The sequence below is a fragment of the Sphaerodactylus townsendi genome, linkage group LG13 (assembly GCF_021028975.2).
Source record: "Sphaerodactylus townsendi isolate TG3544 linkage group LG13, MPM_Stown_v2.3, whole genome shotgun sequence".
Taxonomy (NCBI): Eukaryota; Metazoa; Chordata; class Lepidosauria; order Squamata; family Sphaerodactylidae; genus Sphaerodactylus; species Sphaerodactylus townsendi.
The window spans coordinates 5,119,651-5,146,161 of NC_059437.1; the positions used below are offsets into that span (position 1 = coordinate 5,119,651).

Here is a 26,511-nt window from a genome sequence, read left to right on the forward strand (position 1 = left end):
TTGTTTTGTTTTAAAATTTTGTCCTGTTTTATATGCCAATAAAGGCTTGTGTTGTCTAAACCCCTTAGCACTTAAAGAAACAGGACTGTGGCCCACTCCGCACGGGCCAAAAACAGCACCCATGGAACAGTAAAAACACAGTTCCAGGGGCACACTCCACACGGCTGATGCCTCTGCAACAAGGCAGCACCGTGCTTCCCCCCCACAACTGGCGGGGAAACGCTGTTTTGGAAACAGTCTTTTCAAAAACAGCGTTTTGAACCCAGTGCTGAGCAAATGGCATCGGGTCGGAGGCGCCGCTTTTAGGCGGCTCCATTTTGTTTGTAAACTTACCTCCTCTTCCTTGCACAGCTCTGCAGGGACGAGGGGACACGTTTCCTGCCCTCCGAGGCATTGCCATGGTGCTGGGGGCATGTCCCCTCGTCCCAGTGGAGCTGCGCAAGGAAGAGGAAGTAAGTTTACAAACAGAATAGAGGTGCTTCCATGTGAAGGCATCTCTGTGGGCTGTGGCAGCTCCAGGACCACCAGCATGGGAGCGTGCGAACAGTCCCGGGGCTCCACCGGCATCACATATGCTGGTGTGCCAGTGCTTCACAGGCCTACGCAGCACAGTCCTTAGTTCTGCCTGCTGCCCCCTCGGCTCTTTGGGAAAGCAGAATGCGAGACAAACTCAAAATGCATAAAAATCCATCCAGATATAAGACTGGATCCAACAAAATCTAGCAGCAGAGGCTCTTTCCTCTGACCTGGCCCTGCTCATTCCTCAAAAATTACTTGGCAGGCACCAGTAAAGGTGTTGGGAGGAGCATCCCGATACTCACAGGCACCATACTGGAGGCCCCTGCAGTCTGGTATTAAATACTGCTGGAAATATAACAGAATTGTGGGAGAGGCAGAGACCCAAAGGGAAACTGTTCCTGTTAGGTCAAACTGCAAATATAGCATGATTTTTGAAGCAATTTCCCTGCAGTCATACCTTCCAAACAGGAGGCTGTGAACATAAGGCAAAGAATGCATGTTCTCTTCTGGCAAAATGACATATGTCAGTGACCAAAAAGTATGACTTGGTCAAAATCTTTCTGCCAGGCACGCGATATTCAACAAACAACATGATCTTCTGGCCAAAAAAATTGAACTTGCTCCTTTCAGCTCCCTACTGCCTCCTTGTGGCCCTTCACTAAACAGAGCCTTGCAAAATTGTAGTCGGGAAACTGCTAAATGTTTTATCTTGAATTTCCTGAAAAAAATAAGATCGCCATTTTGAAATGCTGCACCAGCGCGTAATGCTGCACCAGCGCGTAATGCTGCACCAGCGCGTAAAACAAGGCTCTGCACCACGGACCACATACATTTTATTGCATAGCATGATAAAGTTGGAAACTTACTGGTATTCCTGGCAGACCTGGAAATCCCGGTTCGCCTTTTTGTCCTGGCAACGGAGATGTGAGGATGTCCCCTGGGTCACCCTGAATGGCACAAGAAAATTAGACTTAAGAAAACAGACACCTGAGCGGCCTGTTAAAAAGGCAGACTGAAATTATAACTATTAGCCATTCACTGATATCTTGAAGCCATTTGTACTGCACCAAAAGACAAATTCTTCAACAATTTTTTTAGCCATTTACTCATTTTACTATTTTCAATTTACTGAAAAGCACTCGTCAATAATATGTGGGGCTACTGAGGGTCCCGTTGATTTCCTCTGTGCACCCACATATATGGTCATCTTGAATCTGTTATCACTTTAAATCTTAGGGCAGTGGTTTAAATAATAAAAACCCTAATAAAAAAAGGAGTGAACTTTCTAAAAGACCATGTTTAGAAAGAATTTCGTTGGCTGAAAGCATCAGCAGAACGAGATTATGTTAAAATGAAAAACACTTTTAGAAGGGCACAGAAATTCAGCTAGCAGAAGGTCGGCAGGCTATGCTGGTGGTCTTTGGCCTTCCACAAAGAATATTTCATAAAGATGCTCTTCTCCGCAACAACAGCAACACCACAAGCACCACACATTCGGTGCACAAAGTAATGATACAACTGATGTGGCTCACAATCTCTGCTTCTAAATAACTTCACACATCCTCTTAACTGTCTGCTAGATCCTTTCAGTCTCGGGAAAAACAAAATATTACAGGAGCCAAATATAAAACAAAGGTACTAATGAAGAAGGAGGGGAAAATGGACTTCCAGCCCCACCCCACAAACGTTGTGTGCTCATGTCACATTCCTTGCCGGGTCGCTTCCCCACTTTACCCCACTTTGCTGCGCCAGCTACTCAGCGGCCATTTCTGGCGACTCGGCTTCCCCATCGGGCCATCAAAAGGCGCTCGCTTTGAGGAGCCGCCAGGAAATCCACACACGCTGAGGTGCGAGCGAAGCTGCTGCCAAGAAGTTGCGTTGTCGCTTCTGTAGTGGGACTGCTGACCCCGCTATCAAAGTAGCGATAGGGAAAACGACCTTCATCTCTGTAACTTCAACATCAACTGGTAAGTAGTGCTTGCAAAACCTGTGTCAATATCCAAATAACTTGTCCGCTAATGCAAAATAACACCATGCATGGAGGAAATCATGAGTATGAATATTGAGATCCCCAAGTGAGGGTTCAACTTATCATTCTCAGTTAAAACATGAAAATCTTCCCCACCAGTTACTACATTAAGCCACACAGCTAGAAAGCAATACACCAAGCACGGTTGTGGAAACCACGGGCAAATACCACAACTTTTGAGTCCACTTGCTACAGAGCGTGGGCAAGTGTGGCCACGTGACTTTCAACACATTCAGATGTTTTTAATTTTAATTATCCTTCCATCTTCCAAAAGCAAATGCCTTCCAGAAGAAAGCAATAAAACGCATAATTCAACCCCTTAGCAATTATCGTAGAGGCACACTTACCTTCATACCTGGTAAGCCAGGAGGACCCTGCATTAAGAAAAATAGAAGAAAAGGTATTAGTATCTCATTAAATGATTACTAGCAAAACACAAATGTTCTCTTGCTGCATGGGCAGCAACTCTTCATGAGTACGATGACAGGAAGTTTTGAACATTTTGATCTTTCAAAGATGCTCTTGAGAGGAAAGCAGTGGTTGAATATTGCCATATTACCCACACATCTATTGCCCCCTCTCTCTCTCTCTCTCTCTCACACACACACACACACACAAAGCTTCATTTTGTGCCTAATTTTCATAATTTATGGCTTTCTCTGATTTTTTTTGCCTTTTTGGGCCCCAGTTCCAGAACATAAGGATGTAAGAATGTAAGAAGAGCCTTGGTTGGATCAGACCAGCAGTCCATCTAAGTCAGAATTCTGCCTCGTCCTGTGGCCCGTAGGGCATAGAGTAGTGTGACCAGATGTCCCGCTTTTGGCGGGACAGTCCCGCTTTTAACCAATTTGTCCCACGTCCCTCAGGGTTTTTTAAATGTCCTGATTTTTGGAAGGCTGCCGCACTGCCTTCTGGGGCGCTCCCGGTTCACAGGGCGGGAAACCGGGGAGCGCCCCAGAAGGCAGTGTGCTCCTGCGGCCGCGTGCACGTGCGTCCTGCTTTAAAAAGGTGAAAATCTGATCACCTTAGCATAGAGGCCAAGGTTTTCCCCTGATGTTGCTGCTGAGATTGAGATGCTGACTGGTCTCTGAATGTGAAGGTCCCCTTTAGCCTCCGTGAATCTGTCTAATCCCCTTTCAAAGCTGTCTGTGCCTGAGGCCATCTCTACATCCTCTGGCAGTGAATTCCACATTGTAATCGCTCATTGTGTAAAGAAGTACTTCCTTTTGTCCTGAATCTACTGCCCATTAGCTTTATTGGATGCTCCCGGGTTCTACTATTTTGGGAGAGGGCCAAAAATGTAAGGCCTCCTGCTAAAAGCAGTCTGCTAGAATGGAACTAACATCTTTATGTGAAACTGAGTATAGGTTAGGTCAGTGATGGCGAACCTTTTCAAGACCGAGTGCCCAAATTGAAACCCAAAATCCACTTATTTATCGCAAAGTGCCAACATGGCAATTTAATCTGAATACTGAGGTTTTAGGTTAGAAATGCGTTACTCAGGAGTAAGAATGGTGAAGCAACCGTTCAATGCTTTGAATGGGTGAATCACAACCCTAGAAGGGTTTACTCAGAAGCAAGCCCCATTGCCAGCAACCGAGCTTTCTCCCAGGTAAACGATCATGCCCAGGCCAGTCTAGATGTGTGTGTATGTGGGTGTGGGTGTGGGTGTGTGTGGGTGTGATTTTCCACCCCTCTACATGACAGACTCTGTGCACGCGTGCCCACAGAAAGGGCTCTGAGTGCCACCTCTGGCACCCATGCCATAGGTTCGCCACCGCTGGGTTAGGTGGATTCATGGTCTGACTCTGCAGAAGGCAGCTTCGAACATTCAAGCATCCTTGGACGAGGACTTCAGATTTGGAGCAAAGAAGGCAGTTCTGCAAGGAAGCTCCTCTTACTTACTGGGGGACCTTGTAAACCTGGAAAGCCTGAACTGCCAGGGAAGCCACGTTCGCCCTGTGAGGGGACAGAAAGAAAACTTTAAAAATACCATAATAAACAACAGGAAGTTTCACAAATGCTTAGACAAAATTCTGAAGCTGGAAACAGGCAGCAGCATCACAACAAACCAGGGGCTAGAACTGATTTTACAAAATTTGGGTAATTCAATTGCGATTAAAAAATATCCAGTATTTCCTCATGCAGCTGGGATAGCACAGCAGCTAAGCTACAAATCAGGAACCTCCTGTTGTAAATTTCACCTCTGCCACAAAGTAATTAGATGGCCACAGGCGAACCTCCCCAATACACTTTCTGCTGTAGCAAGCAGAACAGCTCAATTTCCTGCTAGGGTGGCACAACTATACATTTCAAAACAAAGCAGTCCCACCTTTGTTCCATTGCATCCTGGGATACCGGGAGCTCCTGGAGGCCCATCCTGACCTGGTAGTCCCTGAAAGATGGTTGGAAGGGCAGCATGATTGCATTAGCTGATTGAAAAGCTGATGAATTCTGGTATCATAACAATTTGAGAAGTCTACTTACAGGAACTCCTGGCGTTCCTGGAAACCCTGGCAAACCTGGAGGCCCCTGTAAATAGGAAATAGGCATACTTTTATTTAAGTAAAAGAAAGTAGGGAAGTACTGAAATGTCAGGGCAGGCATGACGGGATAAATCTTCATTATGAAGCTGGAGGAGGGCCTTTTTGGTGACAGCACCTGCAACTCACTCACTCACTCACTCACTCACTCACTCACTCACTCACTCACTCACTCACTCACTCACTCACTCTATCATCTATCTATCTATCTATCTATCTATCTATCTATCTATCTATCTATCTATCTATCTATCTATCTATCTATCTATCTATCTATCTATCTATCTATCTATCTATCTATCTATCTATCTATCTATCTATCTATCATCCATCATCCATTTATCATCTATCATCCATCCATCCATCCATCCATCCATCCATCCATCCATCCATCCATCCATCCATCCATCCATCCATCCATCCATCCATCCATCCATCCATCATCCATCTATCCATCTATCTATCATCCACCCACCCACCCACCTACCCATCCATCTATCCATCTATCTATCTTTACTTTTGAGTTTTTTATACCGCCCTACCCCCAAAGGGCTCTGGGCGGTGAACAACATAATGATATCACATACAATTAAACCACATTTAAAATAAACAACAGCGGTCAGATTATAAAAACAGCGTCGGCAATAAATCCTTAATAAAACCCTCCCAGAGGGGAGGGGAAGGGGTCCCATAGATGGTGAAGGGACCCCAAACACAGGAGGCTAAAGTAGGGGAGGGGAGGATGGGGGAGGCGGGGGGGGGGCACATCAGCGGCCGGACACTCCAAAAGCCCGGTGGAACAACTCAGTCTTACAGGCCCGGACAGCTGGAGGAAGAGTGTTCCACCAGGCAGGGGCCAGGGCCGTAAAAGCCCTGGCCCGAGTGGAGGCCAGCCGCATCATTGAGGGGCCGGGAACCAGCAGCAGATTGGCCTCTGTATATTTACTTAGCGTGTTCTCTGCAACCCTTCAGATATATGAAGAGGTCCACTCTGTTTGCCTGAGCTTCTAGCGATTAGTATAGTTATCTGTTTACTGTGATGATTTTAATTTATTACTATGTTGGTCAACAAGAACTGGGGACAGGGAACCCAAGATGAGCACCAGGAGGTGATCCGTTGCCAGAGGAAGGGTCAGTAGTCATGAGGAAAACTTTTCCAAGTGCTGATGGATTTTCACCTTCTAGTCCTGCTGCTCTTCTTGGCAGACATTTGGGTTGATTCCGCACTTGCGTTATCGACCTAAGTTCGAGCTGCGTTCGACCTAAGTGCTCCGCACAACCAATGGGATCGACGTGGTTTTGCACCAGCTTCGCCCCGTGTAATGGTCAAATTTCCAACTCCAGTTGGGAACTACTACTTTTTCAGGGAACCACGCTCGAACTCAGCTCGATTCCAGTAAAGTGCGGAATCTCTGGTGCCAGGAGTCCCCCATTCAGCCAATCACAGCTGAGTGTTTCGGGCATGCATACAGCTGGCCAATCAAAAAACACCACCTTCGTCCCTCCATTCCTGTGGCAGTTTTTTTTAGATGGAACATGGCCTTAGAACAGTAGCCAATCGGAACGGAGCAGCGAAGAGGCACAGGATGAATCCGCCCTCCGAGCTGGGATCAAGCTGGTTGCAGTGGGGAACAACAATGGCTTCGACCTAGGTCAGTACCCTTCTCAGGGAACTGGGTCGAACCTATTTTACTCATGTGCGGAATCGCCCTTAAAGGAATACAGGAGACATGGCACCCTTGCGTTCTATGCAATAAATCCTTTCAAAAGGCAGGACAAAATGGCAGCTCTACATGGGTTCATAGCACAGCTGGAAGGGCCCTGGAACCCTCTCCTGAAAGCTGAACGGCACCGGAGCAGATAATACTGAGCTAAATGAACCAGAGGTCAGACAAAGTACAAGGCACCCTATGTCCACCTTATACATACTGGTTTGGAGTTAGTTCTGTTATGAGCATCAGGGTAAAACTCACAAGAATCAACCACTTCCTTTACTCTCATCTTAAGCAATTACATATCTTGAAATTAAATGTTACATACTCTAATTCCTTTGGGTCCAAATGGCCCCGGAAGTCCATCGTCCCCCTACAAAGTAATGGGAAGAAAGACAGAAAGAAAAAGAATCAACTATAATCACTGTATCAACGTGAATGGAAAGTTCACACTGAAAAATGTACAGTGACTCCGCTTGTCTATGTATTTGTGATCTTAATGAACCAGATATGCTCATTCATACGATTCTTCACTGTCTTTTACGTGAAGAGGCTCGAACCCTTGTCCTTGGACAACTGCTTGATAATCAGAAAGATCTTTCAGACAAGGACTCTATGAAGCCTTTTTTTTTCCCAGCAGTGTTTGGGGCCAATTCAGCCCACCACCTTAAAAAAAGAAAACCTCTCTCCTCCTCACTCACCTGCAGGGTGGTTGGGCCCAGCATTGAACTATTGGCTGGGTCCAACATTCAACTGTTGGTTCTGTCTCCAATCTCCACATGGAGACCAGAGGCGGCATCCTCAGTTCAATGTCGAGTCCAGCTTCCAACTCAGTCCTTGCCTCTGAGCCCCATGTGGGTGAAATGGTCTCAACTCTGACTACCTGTTGCCCCCCAAACTCATGTGGAATCTGGAGGCAGGAAGATTTGTCAACTTCAAGTTTACTAACCCCAAAGTTTTCAGACTCAACAAAGTCAATATGTAGTAACGGCTTTTTAAACACATAGTATCGAGTTTTTTTGAAAAATTTTGGGTCTAATAAACTTGAACCCAAAAAATACTGGTAATTTTTTTGCCCACCCCTACTAGGAGGTTGAAACCTTAGTACAGGAGTGGGCAATTATTTTTTCCATGGAGCCGCATAAGAAACAGAAAATATTGTGGAGGGCCGGGCCAAAAGGCTGAACTCAATTCTGCATAATATTTATTCTATTTCTTTATATAAAAAAGCAGTAAATAGCATTGTTTTGACAAGCAGGCAAGACTAGTATATGTTAAAGTTATGCAATGAAAAAGTGAGGTTGCCTTCCAAAAAATGTAATTTATTCACACAAATTTCTCAAAATAATGGTAGACAAAATGTTAACATTTTTTACCATTTGTGACTCATACGGGCCAGTCAGGGTCATCCGGCGGGCCGGATGTGGCACTTGGGCCATATAATGCCCAGGTCTGCCTTAGTAGATATTTTATAGATCTTGACAATACACTGGCTCCATTTAGACACTGGCACGAACAATGATAACATGCCTGTCTGAACGTAGGCCATTCCAGTTACTGCAATTAGTTAGGAACTGAAACTTAATCTGATTTTAATACTGACTTATTCTCTGGCAACATCCTCCCAGGAGACACAGAGAAGAAAATTAATCCAGTATTAGTTGCCCCTTACCATTGCGCGATTTAACGTTATGCCCTCTGCCCTTCTAAAGGACAGGTTCAGCAACTTAGACAAATCTGCAAGGTTATGCAGTTGCAAACTTAATGTGGTTGAAACCCTGACTCACCAACTCTTGCACTGCGCCAGATTTGATAACATCAGATCTAAATACACCAATTTACATTTTTTCTTCCAATCTGGACTGCCTGATCTGACTAGGTTATCTCTATTGTTAAACAACTCGGACCCTGGTCTTTGTGAAGAGATCGCCAATTTCATTGCGGAGATAGTTGAGAGTTCTCAGTAGAATGTACTTGTTGTGCTCCCCGGGGGCCTTTTATTTACTATGAATATATCAATACGGCTGGCCACATTATTTAATGACTACTGGTATTCTGTGTCTACTAATTGAGCTTAGGAACTGAAGATTTATGTTTCAGCTCCCTGTGTATTTTTTCCTAACTAGTAGTATTATTTATCCCATGCTAGATTTGGAAATCTATAACACTTTACAATCAGCCCACTTCTTAATATGTCGGGAAACGGTTCTTTTAGAAACCAACCTAAGACCCCTGATAACCAAACCCAAGCAAGTGCGGAGGACTTCTAAAAAGATGTTGCAGTCTCATTATCAGGTGCCACTTTTTATATGAACTGTAAAAAAGTAAGCACTTGTGGATTGTAGCTTTTGGTGATCATGTTTGGACTTTATATTGATAAGAGCTGGAATTACAAACATAACTCATGGGAACAACTTGTATCGGTATATATTTGATGCATTCTAGTTTTTTAAATTGATAAATGTTTTACTGTAATTTACAATGCCAATAAAGGCTTTACTACTACTACAGTATTAGTTGTGACAAACCAAGGTTTGCATGACTGTCCAGGAGCTGAGCCTTGGTTTCACAAACTAACCACTGTTAAAATAAAACATGGGTTTGTATTACTTACTTTTTCACCTCTTGATCCAGGTGGTCCTTCTGGTCCTGGAAATCCAGGTAAACCTACTTGACCTGACAAACCTGGAAACCCTCTTTCACCCTGGAAAAAGTAGAATGCAGATGAAAAGTATCAGTATACAGTGCTTCAGTTTGTTATACAAAATCATGTTTTTAAAAAACACAATACCGCCATAAATTTATATGTATCTATTTGTGTTTACATGTTTTTCATGTTTGTGTGCATGTAAAACGTGTTCCTCTGCTTCATGCCACCACCCGAGGTTAAAAATCCAGCCTTCCAAATTACTAGGTGCCTCTAACCATGTAGAAAGGGCAGTTTCCCAATTACTTTGCCATATCTGAGCGTGAGGAAATGCCAGAGGCGTACTGGGCCTAAATGGCACCCGGGGCATGACCGGCTCCCCACGCCCAGCTCCCCGTGTCCCCCGCCCATGCCCCACTTATGACAGCTGGGGGGGTAGAGCTCAGGGGTGGGCGGTCCAGGCGGGCACCATGGCGGCAGGGGCCGGACTGCCGCTATGGTGCCCCCTGGTCAACCCACCACCAAGCCCCGCCCCCTCCCGGCAGGCCAGCTCCTGCCCTCCCCAGTGCCTGCCCTTTGGGGAAGGGTGGGGTATAAATGTAAAAAATAATTTAAAAAAATAACTCACATGGATGGATGCCTGAACAAAAAAATAATATTTAGAGACAGGCCATGCTCTGACTCAAACTTGCACGAGAGGAGGTATCTAAGAAACTGCCGTGGACTGTGACAATTAAAACAAATGCATTTGTATCTCCTTTCTTTTCCCAAGGAGCTTAGAGCAGGAACGTGGTTCTCCCTTCCATTTTATTCTCACAAGTACGCTAAGAATTAAGTAAAATTGAGACACAAAGGTTTGTGGCTGAGGGAGGATCCGAACCCAGATCATTCTGGTCTGAGCAGCCAGTACATCTCGATGACCACAAGCTCCCCCTGGTGGCTGTTTTGACACTTGAAAAAGGAGGGGGTAGGAACAAGAGTATGTCAACCTGCCTAGGATTCTCAAGGCATTTTAAAATCAGTTTCACATGGCAGTGAAATCTGTGGGACAGATCCAGTGGTGGGATCCAAAAATTTCAGTAACAGGTTCCCATGATGGTGGGATTCAAACTGTGGTGTAGCGCCAATGGGGTTGAGCGTGGCATGACGGGGGCATGGCCGGGCATTCCTGGGGCGGGGCATTCCTGGGCGGGGCTGTGGCAAGGACGCAGCCGCTGCTTCAGTCCTTAAGGGAACGGTCGAATGCACGCAGGCTACAGGCTGCCACGCACTGCCGGTGCAATTCCTCCTGCCAGGACTGCTTCAAGTTCTCAAGGCTATCAAGGAGAGGAGGGGCGTAACTAAGGCAAAAATCACGTGGCAAAATCACCCATTAGTAACCCCCTCTCGGCACACACAAATAATTAGTAACCTACTCTCGGGAACCTGTGAGAACCTGCTGGATCCCACCTCTGGACAGATCCACAGACACCATCACGTCTAGTTCGGCCCTTATGTCCCACATACATGAGACACCACTTATATATTAAACCGGTACAAAAACAGCAATGCTGTTATGAATTTTACACTCTTTTTTTCACCACAACAATTCCCTTCGGCTTACACAAGCAACGCACAAATTTCACAATAGAAAGGTTTCTAAATGGCAGGCTCATAATTGTGAATCTGCCCTTTCTTTCCTAGGGATTAGCCGAAGTTTTTGATTATATGGAAGGCTTGTAAAAATCTCTTTGTATGAACAGGTACTTGGAAGCTGGAGGTAACCAGGTGAAAGTGTTAACAGTCTTTAAACTGCATTTTATTGCGAATAATAATTACCTTTCCCAAACACTGTGGTAAGATGAAATATTATGTGGGGTCCTGTGCTACTTACTATCCAGGAAGGCAGAAAAATAGATCAGGGCAAATTCAGACTTGATCGAGTGGGACTAGACTTATTTACAAGATTTAGGAATGCCAGCAAACAGTAGCTACAAGCAGCCTAGATCATAGTCAAGTTTTCCTACCGGGGATCGGGCGGTATATAAATTGAAAAAATAAATAAAATAAAAATAAATACAAAAGTCACCTGACCTGGATAGCCCCAGGCCATCCAGATCTCATCAGATCTCAGAAGCTAATCAGAATTGGCTCAGGCTAGAATTTGGATGGGCAACCTTCAAGGAATACCAGGGTGGGTGTGATGTGGAGGCAGTGGCGTAGCGCCCATGGGACAGGGGAGGGGGCGCAACGCCCCAGGTGGAGCAGTGGTGGAGGAGTGGCTGGGCTGTTGAGGGGGCGTGGCGGGCAATGCTGCGGCAGGGGCCCAGGGTGTGTGCGCCTCAGGCATAGTTTCCCCTCGCTCTGCCTTCTTGCGGAGGCACCTCCTTAAAAACCGTGCAGGGTCGCCATAAGACGCACACACAAAGCCAAAACTATTGTCAATTTTGCAACGTTGTCAATTTTGCAATTGCAATTTTAAGCAGTTATACCCTTCTAAATCCATTGAAATCAGTGGGCTTAGAAGTACGTAAATTTGTTTAGAACTGCACTATAGGTAAGAGCTAGCAGAACTTTGTTCTGCCAAGACAACAGGAAAGAAACTGGATTTTTAATTCCTAAATCAAAAATGTATTCTAATAGCTCGCCTATCTCTAAATAAGTTACATAACTACACATTGTAAAATCAGAAGCAACATTTTTGCTTTTTATTTCTTGGGTTACAGTGAAGCTCCTGTTTGGTTCACATGGGCATGTTGGAAAGATGATTAAGACAGATCTATGTTTGGAAGTGACAGTCTGTGTCCTACAGTTACACCTTCTCCAAACTATGCTACTGTGAGGTATCTCCTGCTGTTCCTGGTATCTTCTTAATTTGGACTTTATAGCATGTTAAACAGCAACCCTGTTACACTTTCTTCAGGGGGTGATTCTCCTAGGGGTCTGCAACTTGTGTTAATGTTTTTGTCCTTTTGGCCAAACTACAAAGAATATATGTAAGGACTTTTGAGGGGAAAACAGAAATGGGAGAATTATAACTCTGCACCCAAGTAATGCCTGAACTTGGATAGCCCAGGCTAGCCTGATCTCTTTAGACCTCAGAAGCTCAACATTGTCAGCCCTGATTAGTACTTGGATGGGAGCAGTGGCGGAGCACCAAGGGGACAGGGGGGTGCGTCATGCACCGGCCCCTCCCCCTTTCCGCCCCGTCCCTCCCACTTTTCCCCATGCCCCCCTCATTGCCCCCCGTGGCACATCCCCTTCCCCCCTTCCCACACTTACCTACGTTCCTTTTCTTTTTTTAGTACTTTTTGAGGCTGAAAAAAAAGGCCTATTTACAGTTCAGGCTAAAACCAGCCGGAGGAACTATACTTCCCAGAAGACCATGGGGCTCACAAGGTCTCCTGGGAAGTATAGTTCATCAGGGGGGTAAATCTGCCGCACGTCAGTGGATTTGCCCTCCCTGGGGAACTCTGCAGCACTGGGACATGGCACCGATGTTGGCGCCAAAGCACAAGATCAAATAAATATGAAGCCCTGAACCAATACACAGGAAAATGAATATTGGGGAAAGGCAGGCAGATCCGACAGGGGCAGGTTTGGTTAGGGTTGGAGGGCTGAAAATCAGAGCTGGACAGAGGACAAGTCAGTTTTATTACGGCCATTAGGCCAGCAAAAAAGAGAAGAGAAGAACAGGAAAAAGAAAGAACAATAAACAAAAGAAAAATCGAATTTGTACAGGAATCCATGGTATAAGTCTATACACAAAAAATATCATCAGCTTGTAGCATTATTACGGTCACCTTCATGTGGTCTGGCTCTTGATCCTAACATGATTCTTCGCTTATTATTATTATTATTATTATTATTATTATTATTATTATTATTATTATTATTATTATTATTATTATTATTATTATTATTATTATTATTATTATTAATTGGGTTTATAGACCGCCCTCCCCCGGAGGGCTCAGGGCGGTGTACAGAACAGATAGAGCACAATCAATTTAAAATACAATAAATATGAATTAAGATGGCTCTAATAAAAATAAACCCTACCCCATTAAAATGCAGCTTATAAAATTAATATTAATGTTAGCTCAAGATGGCGCCTACTATCAATTCCCTCTCAATTATGTGCCAGCATACAAAATTTAGCTACCTGCTGAGATATAAAAGAAACTCGGTCTTCCAGTAAAATTCTCACAAGGACTGAATCGGAATTAACTATAGTTAAATTTCTGTACTGAATGAACAATGGGTGAATTAAAGCCTCCCTTTCCCCTTTCTGGAGTTCACAATGCAATAGAATATGTAATACAGAGTCCACTTCCCCTGAGTTACAAGCACATAATCTCCTATGCTGTGGGAATTTTTTGAAATCTGCCCATTAGATTGGCTGATGGAAAAGCGTCAAAACGGGCCCTAGAGAAAAGGCCCAGCAGCATTTCGTAGATGTTATGTTGGACAGGTAAGGGGCAGCCGAGATACCTGTCCAAGATTGGACAGAGGACACTTTACAGTGAGACAGGAAGTTTAATAGCAATGCGAGGTAAAGATCTGAAGAAATATCAATTTTTTAGTTAACTCATCTGACGAAGTAAGTGAGTATATAAAGATGTTATAGTATTGCACCAGGTAAGTTGCAGCCAAGGGTTATATTTTGCTATAAATAAACATGCCTGAAGGTTTTTCCTTGGGTGTGCACTGTACTGTTGAAAACCTGACATCCAACAACACCTGGCTGATTGTTAACATTTACCTCAGTTGTATATTTCAATGAATACATTTTGTTCTGGTTTGTTTAAAAATAAATAAATAATCTTTTTCCTGTCAGGTTACCTCCTTACCCCTCAGTAATAAATCTAAGCACATATTCTATCCCCTTGAAACATTTTAATTCTTGCAGGGAACTTCAGTGAAGTGGAAATAGGTGAGAAATTGTGATAGGAAAAATTGGGTGAGGGGTGGGGATGGTGAGCCAAGTACCAGGAAATGTTACACTAAGCTTCAATTTTGTTAAAAAAAACAGTTTCTCTCCCATGAGCAAAGCCTGAAAATTAGCTTGATAAATGAGGTTTATCTGGGTTTTTCATTGCTTGAGAACCAGGACATATAGAACAATCCTAAGTGTGTTTCTTCAGAAACCCATGTAGAAGAACAAGAGTTGGATTTATATCCCCACTTTCTCTCCTGTAAGGAGACTCAAAGGGGCTGACAATCTCCTTCCCCCCCCCCAAACAAACACCCTGTGAGGTAGGTGGGGCTGAGAGAGCTCAGAAGAACTGTGACTAGCCCAGGGTCACCCAGCTGGCGTGCGTTGGGAGTGCACAGGCTAATCTGAATTCCCCAGATAAGCTTTCACACCTCAAACGGCAGAGCGTGGAATCAAACCCGGTTCCTCCAGATTAGAGTGCGCCTGCTCTTAACCACTATGCCACTGCTGCTCTCAGGTTGAGGTTCATTCAGGTTTATTCAATGGGGCTAACTCCCAAGAAAGCTTTCTCAGGATCACCTTAGGAGTCTAACTTACTCCTGCAGGAATTTCCCTCCCTGCTGGGGCCTCAACCTGGCAAAACAACTTCAGCTCTGCAATCTCTTTCGAACAAAACTGCTTGTTTACTCTGAGCATGAAGTAGCACGCACTCTGCTGTCCCACCCAGCCCATGTCAAGCTATGCTGCACATAGGGGACAAACAGGGTGAAAGAGCAGCTGAGGTGACTCCTATGGAGATGGTCTCTCACCGGAAGAATAGCAACATGGTCACCTTCACGCCCAGTCAGGCTAACAGACTAGCCTGACCTGGAAGAGTTTATAGGCCCGTGGTGGCGAACCTATGGCATGCCAGATGTTCATGGACTACAATTCCCATCAGCCCCTGCCAGCATGGCCAATTGGTGGGATTTGTAGTCCATGAACATCTGGAGAGTTGCAGGTTGCAGACCCCTGAGCTATACACATGTTAACTATAACTGTACCAAGAGAAATCATGTGTATGCTGTACATGGATTATAAGTGTCCCTGTGCAGCATGGTTTGAGCAAACAAGTAAGGGATAGGGGTAAAAGGCACATAGAGGAAGAAGAGAGGGGCATAACGGCAACCCCGATGGGCAGCCATTAACAATTAAATGGTAGTTTGCTTTTACACGCCATGACAAGAATATCTGTTTCTGCCCCCATTCATCTCTTGTTGGAGAAAATAATTTCTTCTCAATGTAACATCTGACATGATGAAGAACCTACTAACTGAAGGGAATTCCCACGCGGAGAGTTGATTTTTCCCCACTGTGGAAGAAGATATGGCTGAAGAGCAGATGGGAGACAGTTAACGAAAGGGGAAAAATCTTGAAAAAAACAGCAATTATGCATTTACAAAAATAGGCAAGCCGTTTTCCAGATTCTGAGTGCCTTAAAGCGGGAAGTAGGGTAAAGAAATGCTGTCACTCTGCAGTTCAAGGTGGAAACATTCCTTTCCAGCAAAAGTGACATACGTCTTCTTTTCAATGATTACAAATCACAGCTGGTAAATTTAAGAACATAAGAACGTAAGAACAAGCCAGCTGGATCAGACCAGAGTCCATCTAGTCCAGCTCTCTGCTACTTGCAGTGGCCCACCAGGTGCCTTTGGGAGCTCACATGCAGGAGGTGAAAGCAATGGCCTTCTGCGGCTGTTGCTCAATAGTCCAAACAATATAGTCCAAACAGAAGTAATACTAGCCACATGATACAGATGATTTCATGGTGGTTTCATGGTCATAATGAGAACAGTCAAATGAAGAAGCCAGATTTAGTATTAACTTGATTACAAGGGAAGGGGTTTTAGGATAGGTAATTTGCTTGCATAAATGTATGAAAAATTATAGAAAAAAATAAATACGAGGTCTCTGAAGAGTGGCAATTTGCTTTCAAATTAATACAGTCGGAGTGTACAAGAAACAGCCATCTTTTCATGTTTTATATTAGGTATAGGAGAAAATGTACATTGGTTGGGTTGGGCAGAAAGGGAAAATAAAAGTGCACTTAAAGGAATGTTATCACAGAAAGATCTGTGGGACTCCCGTGCAAGTCTTAGCAAGCTGCCAACTTCTGTCAGCAACAAAAAGACTGGAAGTTAAATGGAAGCCACAGAAGATGCGCCAACATTTGAGTGATATGCACTTTTCTACTGACACCAGATAAGAGAGGTGCCCTGGGAGTATTTTTGGTACCCTAGAGGCAGCATGTTGTAGTGGTTAAGGTGTCAGACTAGGATCTGGAAATCCAAAGGTGGGATCCAGCAGGTTCTCACCAGTTCCCGAGAGTGGGTTACTAATTATTTGTGTGTGCCGAGAGGGGGTTACTAATTGGGTCCGCTTTTCCGTTAGAAATTCCATTAGGTCCAAAAATCATAAAGTCCTGTTGTTTCCTATGTGGCTGGTTAGCGAAGATAGAAAACGGGATAATTCTCCCTGTTGGGCTGTTTTAAAAACATGTTTTAGAAATACGGTAAAGTTACTTGTTTGAGGAAAGTATCCTTCGTTTGATTTCTAGAAACAAAATTAAGTATTTGAAAGTATTAAGTATTTGACAGGCAGTCAATTAGAGGAGAAGTAGTTGTTTCTGTTGGCAGTAGACGATAGGACTTGCTATAATGAGTTTAAATTATGGACAGAAAGATACCAGCTGGAAATTAGGATTTTTTTTTTAAGTGTTTTTTACAGTAACAGAGAAATTAAGTGTTTTTTACAGTAAGTGTTTTTTACAGTAACAGAGAAATTATTAATGCCCCGCCCCCGGAATGCCTGGCCACGCCCCCGTCGTGCCACGCCCAGCCCCATTGGCGCTACGCCACTGTTTGAATCCCACCACCATGGTAACCTGTTACGAAAATTTTTGGATCCCACCACTGTGGAAATCCACTCTGCCTTGGAAACTTGCTGGGTGACCTTGCGCCAATCACACACTCTCACCCCTGACCCTGGCTAGAATTTGGATGGGAGACCTCCAAGGAATGCCAGGGTTGTGATGTGGAGGAAGGCATTGGCAAACCACCGCTGAACATCTCTGCCTTGAAAAACTTACAAAGTTACGATAAATCAACTGTGACTCAGAGGGAAAAAAAAGAAAAATCAAGAGCAACCTAACTTGAAAGGCACCACCATATTGGTACAACATATCACAAGGGTCACTGAAAGAATAGCCTCTGCCAAGTTACATAATCCATGTACCAATGTGACAATGACTGTCTGGTTTCAATAGCTTGGAAGCAATTTTGGGCTGGATCCCACAGAATCATTCTGCTAAACTCTTGTGGGCACCTTTACCTCCAGCTGTCCGGGCCCTGCAGGACCTTGGTGAGTTCTGCAGGGCCCGTAAGACGGAGCTATTCTACCGGGCCTTTGGGGGGCTGGCCACAATTCTACTGCCCCCACTGAAAACTGAGGCGGCCTGTTTTTCTCCATCCTGGTTGGGCCCTGATTCCATCTTGGGCTCCGCCTACTCCCTCCCCTCTTTTGCCTTTAAGATCGGGCGCCTGTTTTTAAACAACCTTGTTGTTTTAATTTTTTACTCATATTTATTACTAGTAACTGCTGCTTTTAATGGGTTTTAATGGGCTTAAGTTTGTGTTGTGTTGATTTGCTGTCCTAGGGAACAGCCACATTGTGAGCCGCCTTGAACCCTATAAATGCAACAAATAAATAAATACAATAAATAAAAGTCTCTGGCGTCAGGGCAAATCTCCTAACACCAGATGAAGCTCGAGGGGAACGTTAATCAAACCTGCAGAGTCCAATTCTGATTTAAGGATTACTGTGAAAGGGGGGAAGAAAAGGAATTCATCTTTATCTCATTAAGGATAATTTTTTTTAACACCACAAGGAAAAACCTAGGCGGATTCCACATGGGCAAAAAGCAGCGGTAAAAACATTGTTCCAGGGGCGCTGTTTGCATGGCTGCCGCCTCTGCATCAAGACAGCGCCGTGCTTTTCCTGGGGAAACGCTGTTTCCCTTCCTTGCTCAATGAGCAAGGCATTTTGGAAACGTGTTTCCTTGCCAGCCCCATGCAAAAGGCACTTGCTTGGAGGCACCACTTTTTGGCGCCTCCATTTCCCCCCATACTCTCCTTGCTGAACTCCGGAGGGATGGGGAAGGGGGGGAAGAAGAAGAAGAAGAAGAAGAAGAAGAAGAAGAAGAAGAAGAAGAAGAAGAAGAAGAAGAAGAAGAAGATGAGGAGGAGGAGGAGGAGGAGGAGGAGGAGGAGGAGGAGGAGGAGGAGGAGGAGGAGAAGAAGAAGAAGAAGAAGAAGAAGAAGAAGAAGAAGAAGAAGAAGAAGAAGAAGAAGAAGAAGAAGAAGAAGAAGAAGAAGAAGAAGAAGAAGAAGAAGAAGAGGAGGAGGAGGAGGAGGAGGAGGAGGAGGAGGAGGAGGAGGAGGAGGAGGAGTAGTTTGGATTTATATTCCTTCTTTCTCTCCTGCAGGAGACTCAAAGGGGCTGACAATCTCCTTGCCATTCCCCCCTCACAACAAACACCCTGTGAGGTAGGTGGGGCTGAGAGAGCTCTGAGAAGCTGTGACTAGCCCAAGGTCACCCAGCTGGCATGTGTGGGAGTGCACAGGCTAATCTGAATTCCCCAGATAAACCTCCACAGCTCAGGCGGCAGAGCTGGGAATCAAACCCGGTTCCTCCAGATTAGATACACGAGCTCTTAACCTCCTACGCCACTGCTGCTCCTACCCATGCTGCCCATGTGGAGGTGCCTCCATGAGCAGTGGCTTATCTGGGACAACTTACACCCCAGCATCGCTGCCATCACCCGTGCGGAATCCACCTGAGAGGGAAACAACCATAGGCCTGAAATTTCTACCTGCCAACCTTGTACCCTCATGCTTGAAAGCAAGGGAAGGATGGATTTATTCACATTCAGTAAACCACAGCTGTTCTGCTTTAGTTGTCATAAATGCAAGCTGTAGAGAAAACAACACGGTTTCTGGGTATGTTTTTCAACTTCTGTTAACCAAAAGAAAAATGGTACTCTTTCTTACGGTGTGTAACAGACTTCCCTCTGTGACACACCTCTGAAGATGACAGCCACAGATGCAGGTGAAGCGTTGGGAACAAGATCCACCAGACCACGGCTACACAGCCCAGAAAGCCTACAACAACCAGTTGTACTCTTTCTTGCTTCATCTGTGGTGGTGTGCATTAGAATTCACCGGAGCCGAATACATCCCCCCAAAACACCAATATATTTGGTATCCCAAATTCATTTGGGAATATTTTTGGGATACCAAGAATGGTCCCCAAAATCCTGGAAATATTTGGAATCACCCAGGAAGATCGGGTGTCAGCATTTGCAAGGTTTTTCTTTGTTTCTGTGCCTTCCAGTTATGTGTTGATTTCAAGCACGTTTGTTAATTTTTCTTTGTCAAAACTGCTTTTGTGTTCCCCTTCCCCTCCTTGGGAGTTGTTCTGTTGGGATTCTCCAGTTTGACATTACTTCTGTTGGGTCTGAACTGCTGCCATGACGCTGGGTTCTGCTGGATGTTTGTGCGTTGCCTTTAGTTCGGCTGGGCTTGCAAAAGTGCTCCCCGCTTCAGTTTCCACTACGGAGATTCTCTGGTTTGATTGTTGGTCTGTTTGCCTTGACATATTGGCTTCCGCTTCTACCGAGAGTCCTGGGTTCTGAAATGTTTTTGTTGGACTTGTTGTGTTGATTCTTCCATGGGAGACATTTGACCAGTGATTGCTGCTTGCAGACATGGCTTTTGACCTGGAAGGAGCTTGGTGGGTTTCCCCTCTCCATAGGAAATAATGCAGGATGGCTGAGAGCACCTTGTCAGAGGCCCTCAACACCTTGGTCTGATCTACTTTAAATTTGGAGGCATTTAAAGGACAGGCACCCGCAGCTCTACTGCAATTTTGGTGCCTCCCCAAACCCAGTTGGAAAGTTTCCCCATAGGAAATATCAGATCCAAAACATTCAGAACCTCCCCCCGGCTTCAAAAGACCAAATCCGAATACCATGTCGATACCGGAATTCAGGAATATCAGTTATGTGTATGGGGTAGGGTGATGTGGTACACTCCTCCACATAATTACCACATATTTGTGTCGGGGACTTTTCCCTCATGCTCAAATTCCTTCTGATTTTCTTAGGAATTAATCCACAAGCATTTGAATCAGTTTGGGCACGGTTCTTCCACACATCTGCCCTCCTGCGTTTTCATTATTGTTGAGTCATTTAATTTTCTTCACACATGCCTTCAATATTAAGGATTTTCAAGGGAGGGTGCTGTCATCGCAGGGGTGTTTCAACTCCCCTTATTTTTAAAAAAGCCCCAAAATGTTGATCTAGTGCTACAGAGTTATAATAATGGTTTAAGCAGGTTAGTATAGTAAGATAAAAGGATAACATAGTAAGATATGAGGAAAAAGAAACGTCTCCTTGAGGGACTTACTTTACTAGAGACTTACTTTTTTAAACTTTAAAAAAAACACCCTTTTTGGATCTTTACATCTGGGCCTTTTTCCACCTAATGGGACTCGCCGTCTCTCGCTCTTGGGGAGGATTTAAAAATGGGGTTTTGTTGGACGCCTCTTATTATTCGTACTGCTGTTTTTAAAGATTTTAGTAATTATATTTATGGTATATGAGATTTTATGTTGTACACCGCCCGGAGCCCCTTGGGGATGGGGCGGTATATAAATCTAAATAATTAACAAACAAACAAACAAACAAACAAACGAATGAATGAATGAAAGAAGGAAATTCAGAGGACCTGCTTAAACTATCATTAAAATGCTACAATGTTATATCCATGTTTTAGGGTTGTGGTTTTTTTAATTAAACCATTCATCTGGGGGAAGAAGAGTGGGTTTAATACCGAAGAGAGTCCAGTCGTTGGAAAGTGGGTGAAGATGGGAGAACAAAGAAAACCGATTGAAATGTTGCACGCTAGGAAAAAAACACAACTTAAAATTGGCTTCCAGAAAAACATATGGGCCTGTTCCACATGGTGGCATTGCACCGCCATACTTGATGCACATACTGGGGGTGTTCACACACTGAGATGCGAATGGTGCTGGTGCCCCTGCGGCCCATAGGGCCGCCTTTGCACAGGGTCTGCCACTTTAGTTCCTGTCTTACCTCCTCTCGGCTGCCGTCGCTTTGCAGAGCCACGTGGACATGCCCCTATGACCATGGCAATGCCTCCTGGGTCGGAGCCAGGAGACGTGCCCCCTGACCTCTGCAGAGTGACGGCAGCTAAGAGGAGGGAGGTTTCTTAAAATTGACTTGCAAGAGCGGAAATGCCCCTACTGTACTATAGTGGTGCAATCCATGGAACATATAATGCTTGACTGCCCCAAATACGAGGAAGCTAGGACCAGGCGTTTGACTCTTCTTCCTGCTAAGTTTAAGGAATACTCTGTTGCTGGGAAGGTGGCATTCCTACTAAACAACTCTTCTTCTGTGATTTTGAATTCTGTAGCTAAGTTCCTTTTAGGAACTTTGGAATAATACCTGTGATGGTTTTATGTATGGAACATTTGTCTGGATAATGCTGGTTGTTATATTGGTATTATGCCTAATAAAGGTTTTATGTATGTATGTATGTATGTATGTATGTATGTATGTATGTATGTATGTATGTATGTATGTATGTATATGTGTGTGTGTGTGTGTGTGTGTGTGTGTGTGTATGTGTATGTATGTATGTAGAAGAAGAAGAAGAAGAAGAAGAAGAAGAAGAAGAAGAAGAAGAAGAAGAAGAAGAAGAAGAAGAAGAGTTTGGATTTATGTAGCTAAGAGGAGGTAAGATGGGAACTAAAGTGGCGCAGGGAAAACGGCGGCATCCACCCGGTGCAGTTCGCTTGGCACCGGGTGGACACTGCCGTTTTTCAAAAGACTCGCTCGAGCGAGTCAGAAAAATGCCATTGTGGGGGAGGTGGGCCGTTGTGGCTTTGCTCTAGCTGTGGAAGTTGTGCAAAGTCCTCCCCCACAACGGCATTTTTACCGATCCCATGCCGGTCTTTATGGCCTGCGCGGAACGGGCCATGGAGTAAAAGGGGTAATAAACCTGGGGAGAAAACCATCACACACCACGCACACACACACACACACACACACACCAAGTGAAAACTAAAGGCAGAAATATGCATGCAGAAATCAGGGATAAACTGAAGTGGCACGGGGCCAGAACTGACCAGGGAAAAGGGACAGTGGGGAACCAATGCAAAAAAACCCTGGGAACATCAGGGAGCAGCAGTGGCGTAGGAGGTTAAGAGCTCGTGTATCTAATCTGGAGGAACCGGGTTTGATTCCCAGCTCTGCCTCCTGAGCTGTGGAGGCTTATCTGGGGAATTCAGATTAGCCTGTGCACTCCCACACACGCCAGCTGGGTGACCTTGGGCTAGTCACAGGGTGGAGTTGGTGCCGAGCAGTCGCTCTTCGTGGAGCTCCTCCACCTTTTAAAGATAAGTTTTAAATTTCTCCTACCCTTTGTAGTTTTATCTCTTAGTATTTAGCACTTTCTTTTAATTTAGAGCTCTCTATTGCAATTTTGTTGAGAGAGACTATATTAAAGAACCTTCTGAGTTGATATTTTAAAACCAGGCTAAAATCCACAATACTTTAATAATAGCAATGCTGACTAATGAGTCTGTTTCCCTTTTGTTTTTAAAACAAGTTGTGTACTTCTGAAGCCTGGAGCTTCCCTATCATCAGGTGTGGTTGAACTGCTGGTTTTATTTTATCTTTATTTTTTATTTTCTTGGCTCAACCAGAGTGTTTGAGGGTTTTTTTGCTGGCTCATTCCTCATTCCCTGACCAGCTGGTGTGGAGACGCCAATTTCCCCAATTCTCAGCTAAAAGCCTTGAGACTTCTACTAAAGTTTTTTTTAGGTTTTTTTAACACCAGCTGTTAAGGTTCTGTTTTATATTATATATTTTAATGAACTTCTGAAGTTTAATGAACTTTTGAAGTTTGCTCTTAAGCCTTTTAGCTACTTAGTATTTTTTACCAGCCTTTGGCGTCTTAAGCGTCTGTTTTAGCTTAGTGTAATTAATTGCTCCTGTGCGAATATTTTACTCATTGTCTGATTGTTTTACGGCTGCTATCTAAAATGAAGAACGGGAGGAAACGGTACCTTTCATCCCCACACTCTCCATGCCAGAAGTCTAGTAAACAGACTAAAATTGACCAGTTTTTCACTGACAATTCTCCAGTGGAGGCACTAATTGAGGGATTAACACTATCAAATAGATTTGCTCCATTGGAAGCTAACCTGGAGCTGGAGGATATGTTTCCTAGCCCTGCAGAAGAAGTTTCTGCAACAAGCCCATCTCCAACTGGTTTAGGAAAACAGGATGCTTTAATTCCAAGTTTACAAAAGCCTCCAAATAAGAATAAAGAACTAACAACACAAGACAATTTATACATTCGACAGGAACTTTTCTCTAATGAGTTGATTTTAATTTCAAAAACTCTTGACCTACTTTTAACAAATTTTACCATCCTGGGGGCTAAGTTAGACTTGATCTCCCATCAAATTTTAAAGACACAAGCTTCAGGAAATGGATCTGACGTGGTAGCTCCCTTTTATTCAGACACTGCCCATTGGCCTTCAAGGCCTACACCCACCCGGCAGCTAAAGCTAGTTAATATGAATTCGTTAATTTTGCAAAAAGAGCGAGTGGTGTTGTATATTGGACATTCCAAGCTAAACCAAAATAGGTGGTCAAATTATAGTGCAATTAGGTTCTCTTTGAGCCAGTTGTTAGAGTGTGCTCCATACAAGATTCAGTTGACTTCATATGAATACTTGCCCCCTGTGGATTACTATAAAAGAATTGCCCTAACTTTTAGCACATCTAAAATGCCTTCACTATTGTTGAAACATCGCCACTTTTTTTCCAGAAGGTATGATATTAAAATTATGCGTCTCTTTAGGAATACTACTATCCACAGACTTATTGAGGACACCCATGCTACACCTGACAAGAGAAATGCAAATTCAAAGGAGTTCAACAAAGCGACTGCTGTTGGAAACCCTAACAAAACTGGACACTCTTCAGAAGCTTTTACCAAAGGAATCAAAGAACTAGCGGTTGAGTGGAAGCAACTTGAGATGTCCCTGAATGAAATCCACTCTTCCCACCAACATATCCTTGAGGAAGTGGAGGATGTTTTGCGCCTCAATTCTGCTCCCAATTCTGTTCCAGAGGCCTTGGGGGATGTATTATGCTCTGGAAATTCCCCTTCTTGCCCAACCTTACTTGCCTATAATCCTGCAATTCAAAGATACTGCTCTCCAGATAACTCTCCTAATGAAGCAAATTGTGTGCCCATAAGTAAAGGGGGGACTGCCAGTCAGGCTAAAGGCAACCCTTATTCAACCAGCCCTACTACAAAGGCCTTGAGGCTGCACCTCGCCAAGATCACAAACCACCCTATTACAATGCCAGAGCCTGTGTCAAAGCCACCCACAGCAGCTCACGGTGAAACACACTGTTCCCCAACAAATACTGATCTTACTCCAACACCTATCCAGGCGGCTACCTCTCTAGCACTTGAGAATGTATATCATCAAACCTCCCCCTTACATTGGGAGGTAGACCTCAGGTCCACAAATGTACTGGATAAAGATACTCTCCTAAAAACTCCAAAGAAATCTTGGTTCGAGGAACTGAAAGAGCTGAGGATGACCCCACTTCAATCAACAGAAGCCCACCCAAACATCAGCATCCCTCTGTCAAAGGAGGTTACTACGTCTCAGAAGACAGATCAGGTTATAGATAATAACAGATCATCTGGGATTTCCATTCAAGTACCGATTGAAATACATGCATTTAAGAGCTTCTTGGATAATACAACTCAGCCAAGCCCCACCAAAGAGATTATAATTGACTATTCTTCCACGGCTTCAGATACACATACCTCCATGCCAGACCCGATTAGGCTACAAGGTAATGGTTGTGTGGTCCAAAATGACCACGAAATTACAACCATAGACCAATCTCAGTGACGCCAACCCTTATCAAAATCTCTTAGCCAATCTGGGACCAACACAGCATGGGGGGAAGTATCTCCAAATCCAAGTCAGAGAAGAGATGTGATTTCCCTCATCTCGTGGAATATAGCCGGATGGATCAAGAAATGCGATAATCGTGATTTCCTCACTTATCTACAAAAATTTACGTTTATAGCCTTACAAGAAACTTGGTCCAATTCAGAGCTTGCCTTAAATGGCTACCAACAATACTCTCTTCCTGCTACAAGAGTATCCAAGTTTGGTCGTTATTCTGGAGGACTTTCACTATTTGTAGCCAACAGCATCAAAGCAACTCCTCTCGACTCATGTCCCCCTCTTGCACAGGCTGTTTGGGTAGAGGGGGAAGCTCTTCACATGATTATAGTGAACTTGTATATACCTGCTGGATTGACACGAGACTCCTTAATCAACACATGGAGTAGGATATCATCATTTGTAGAAAATTTAGAAAATAAACAACCATCTACGGAGGTGATCCTGGTAGGCGATTTTAACGCCAGAGTGGGTACGGACCTTTCTACCACTTTGGCCCATTTGAATCAGGAGGACGATCTCGTACAGCTTCTTCTAACCCCAGCTCTTCGCTCCTCAAAGGACTCTCTCGTGAATGCGGCAGGAATTCAGTTAATCAAATTTGCCATCAAATTTAACAAATTATGGTTAAACGGCCTCAAGTGCTATAGGAATGCAGATAGCTTTACCTTGGTAAACTCGCTCGGTGCTAGCGTGATCGATTACATCTTAATATCCCCCTATCTACACCAGTGTGTCACATCTTTTAGCGTTGGGGACTTATTGCTAAGTGATCATCTTCCACTCAATGTAACTTTTTCATTTGAGGTAAAGACTAATACAGAGGACCCCACCAACTTTAGGCATCAGAAAATAACATGGTCACCTCAGGTGGCAGCTGCTACAGAAACACTACTTAGCTCTTTTACATTTAATAAATTAAAAGAGAATATATTACAGGCTGACACACCAGAACGTGGAATACATCATTTTGAACAACTAGTTTCAAATTTAGCAGGGGAACTTCAAGCCGT

The 26,511-nt window shown here is 44.2% G+C and overlaps 1 protein-coding gene across 1 annotated transcript in view; it reads right to left on the bottom strand.

Annotated features, from left to right (window-relative positions):
• LOC125442928 (collagen alpha-5(IV) chain-like) overlaps nt 1–26,511 on the bottom strand; it is a 105,222-nt gene that overhangs the window by 16,547 nt on the left and 62,164 nt on the right. The window contains exons 3-10 of the mRNA XM_048514718.1: nt 9,418–9,507; nt 7,132–7,176; nt 5,036–5,080; nt 4,881–4,943; nt 4,454–4,507; nt 2,896–2,922; nt 1,386–1,466; nt 383–434 (exon numbers count right to left, since the gene is read on the bottom strand). Of these exons, the coding sequence (XP_048370675.1) occupies nt 383–434; nt 1,386–1,466; nt 2,896–2,922; nt 4,454–4,507; nt 4,881–4,943; nt 5,036–5,080; nt 7,132–7,176; nt 9,418–9,507 (457 nt within the window). The remainder of the gene's footprint in view (nt 1–382; nt 435–1,385; nt 1,467–2,895; nt 2,923–4,453; nt 4,508–4,880; nt 4,944–5,035; nt 5,081–7,131; nt 7,177–9,417; nt 9,508–26,511) is intronic.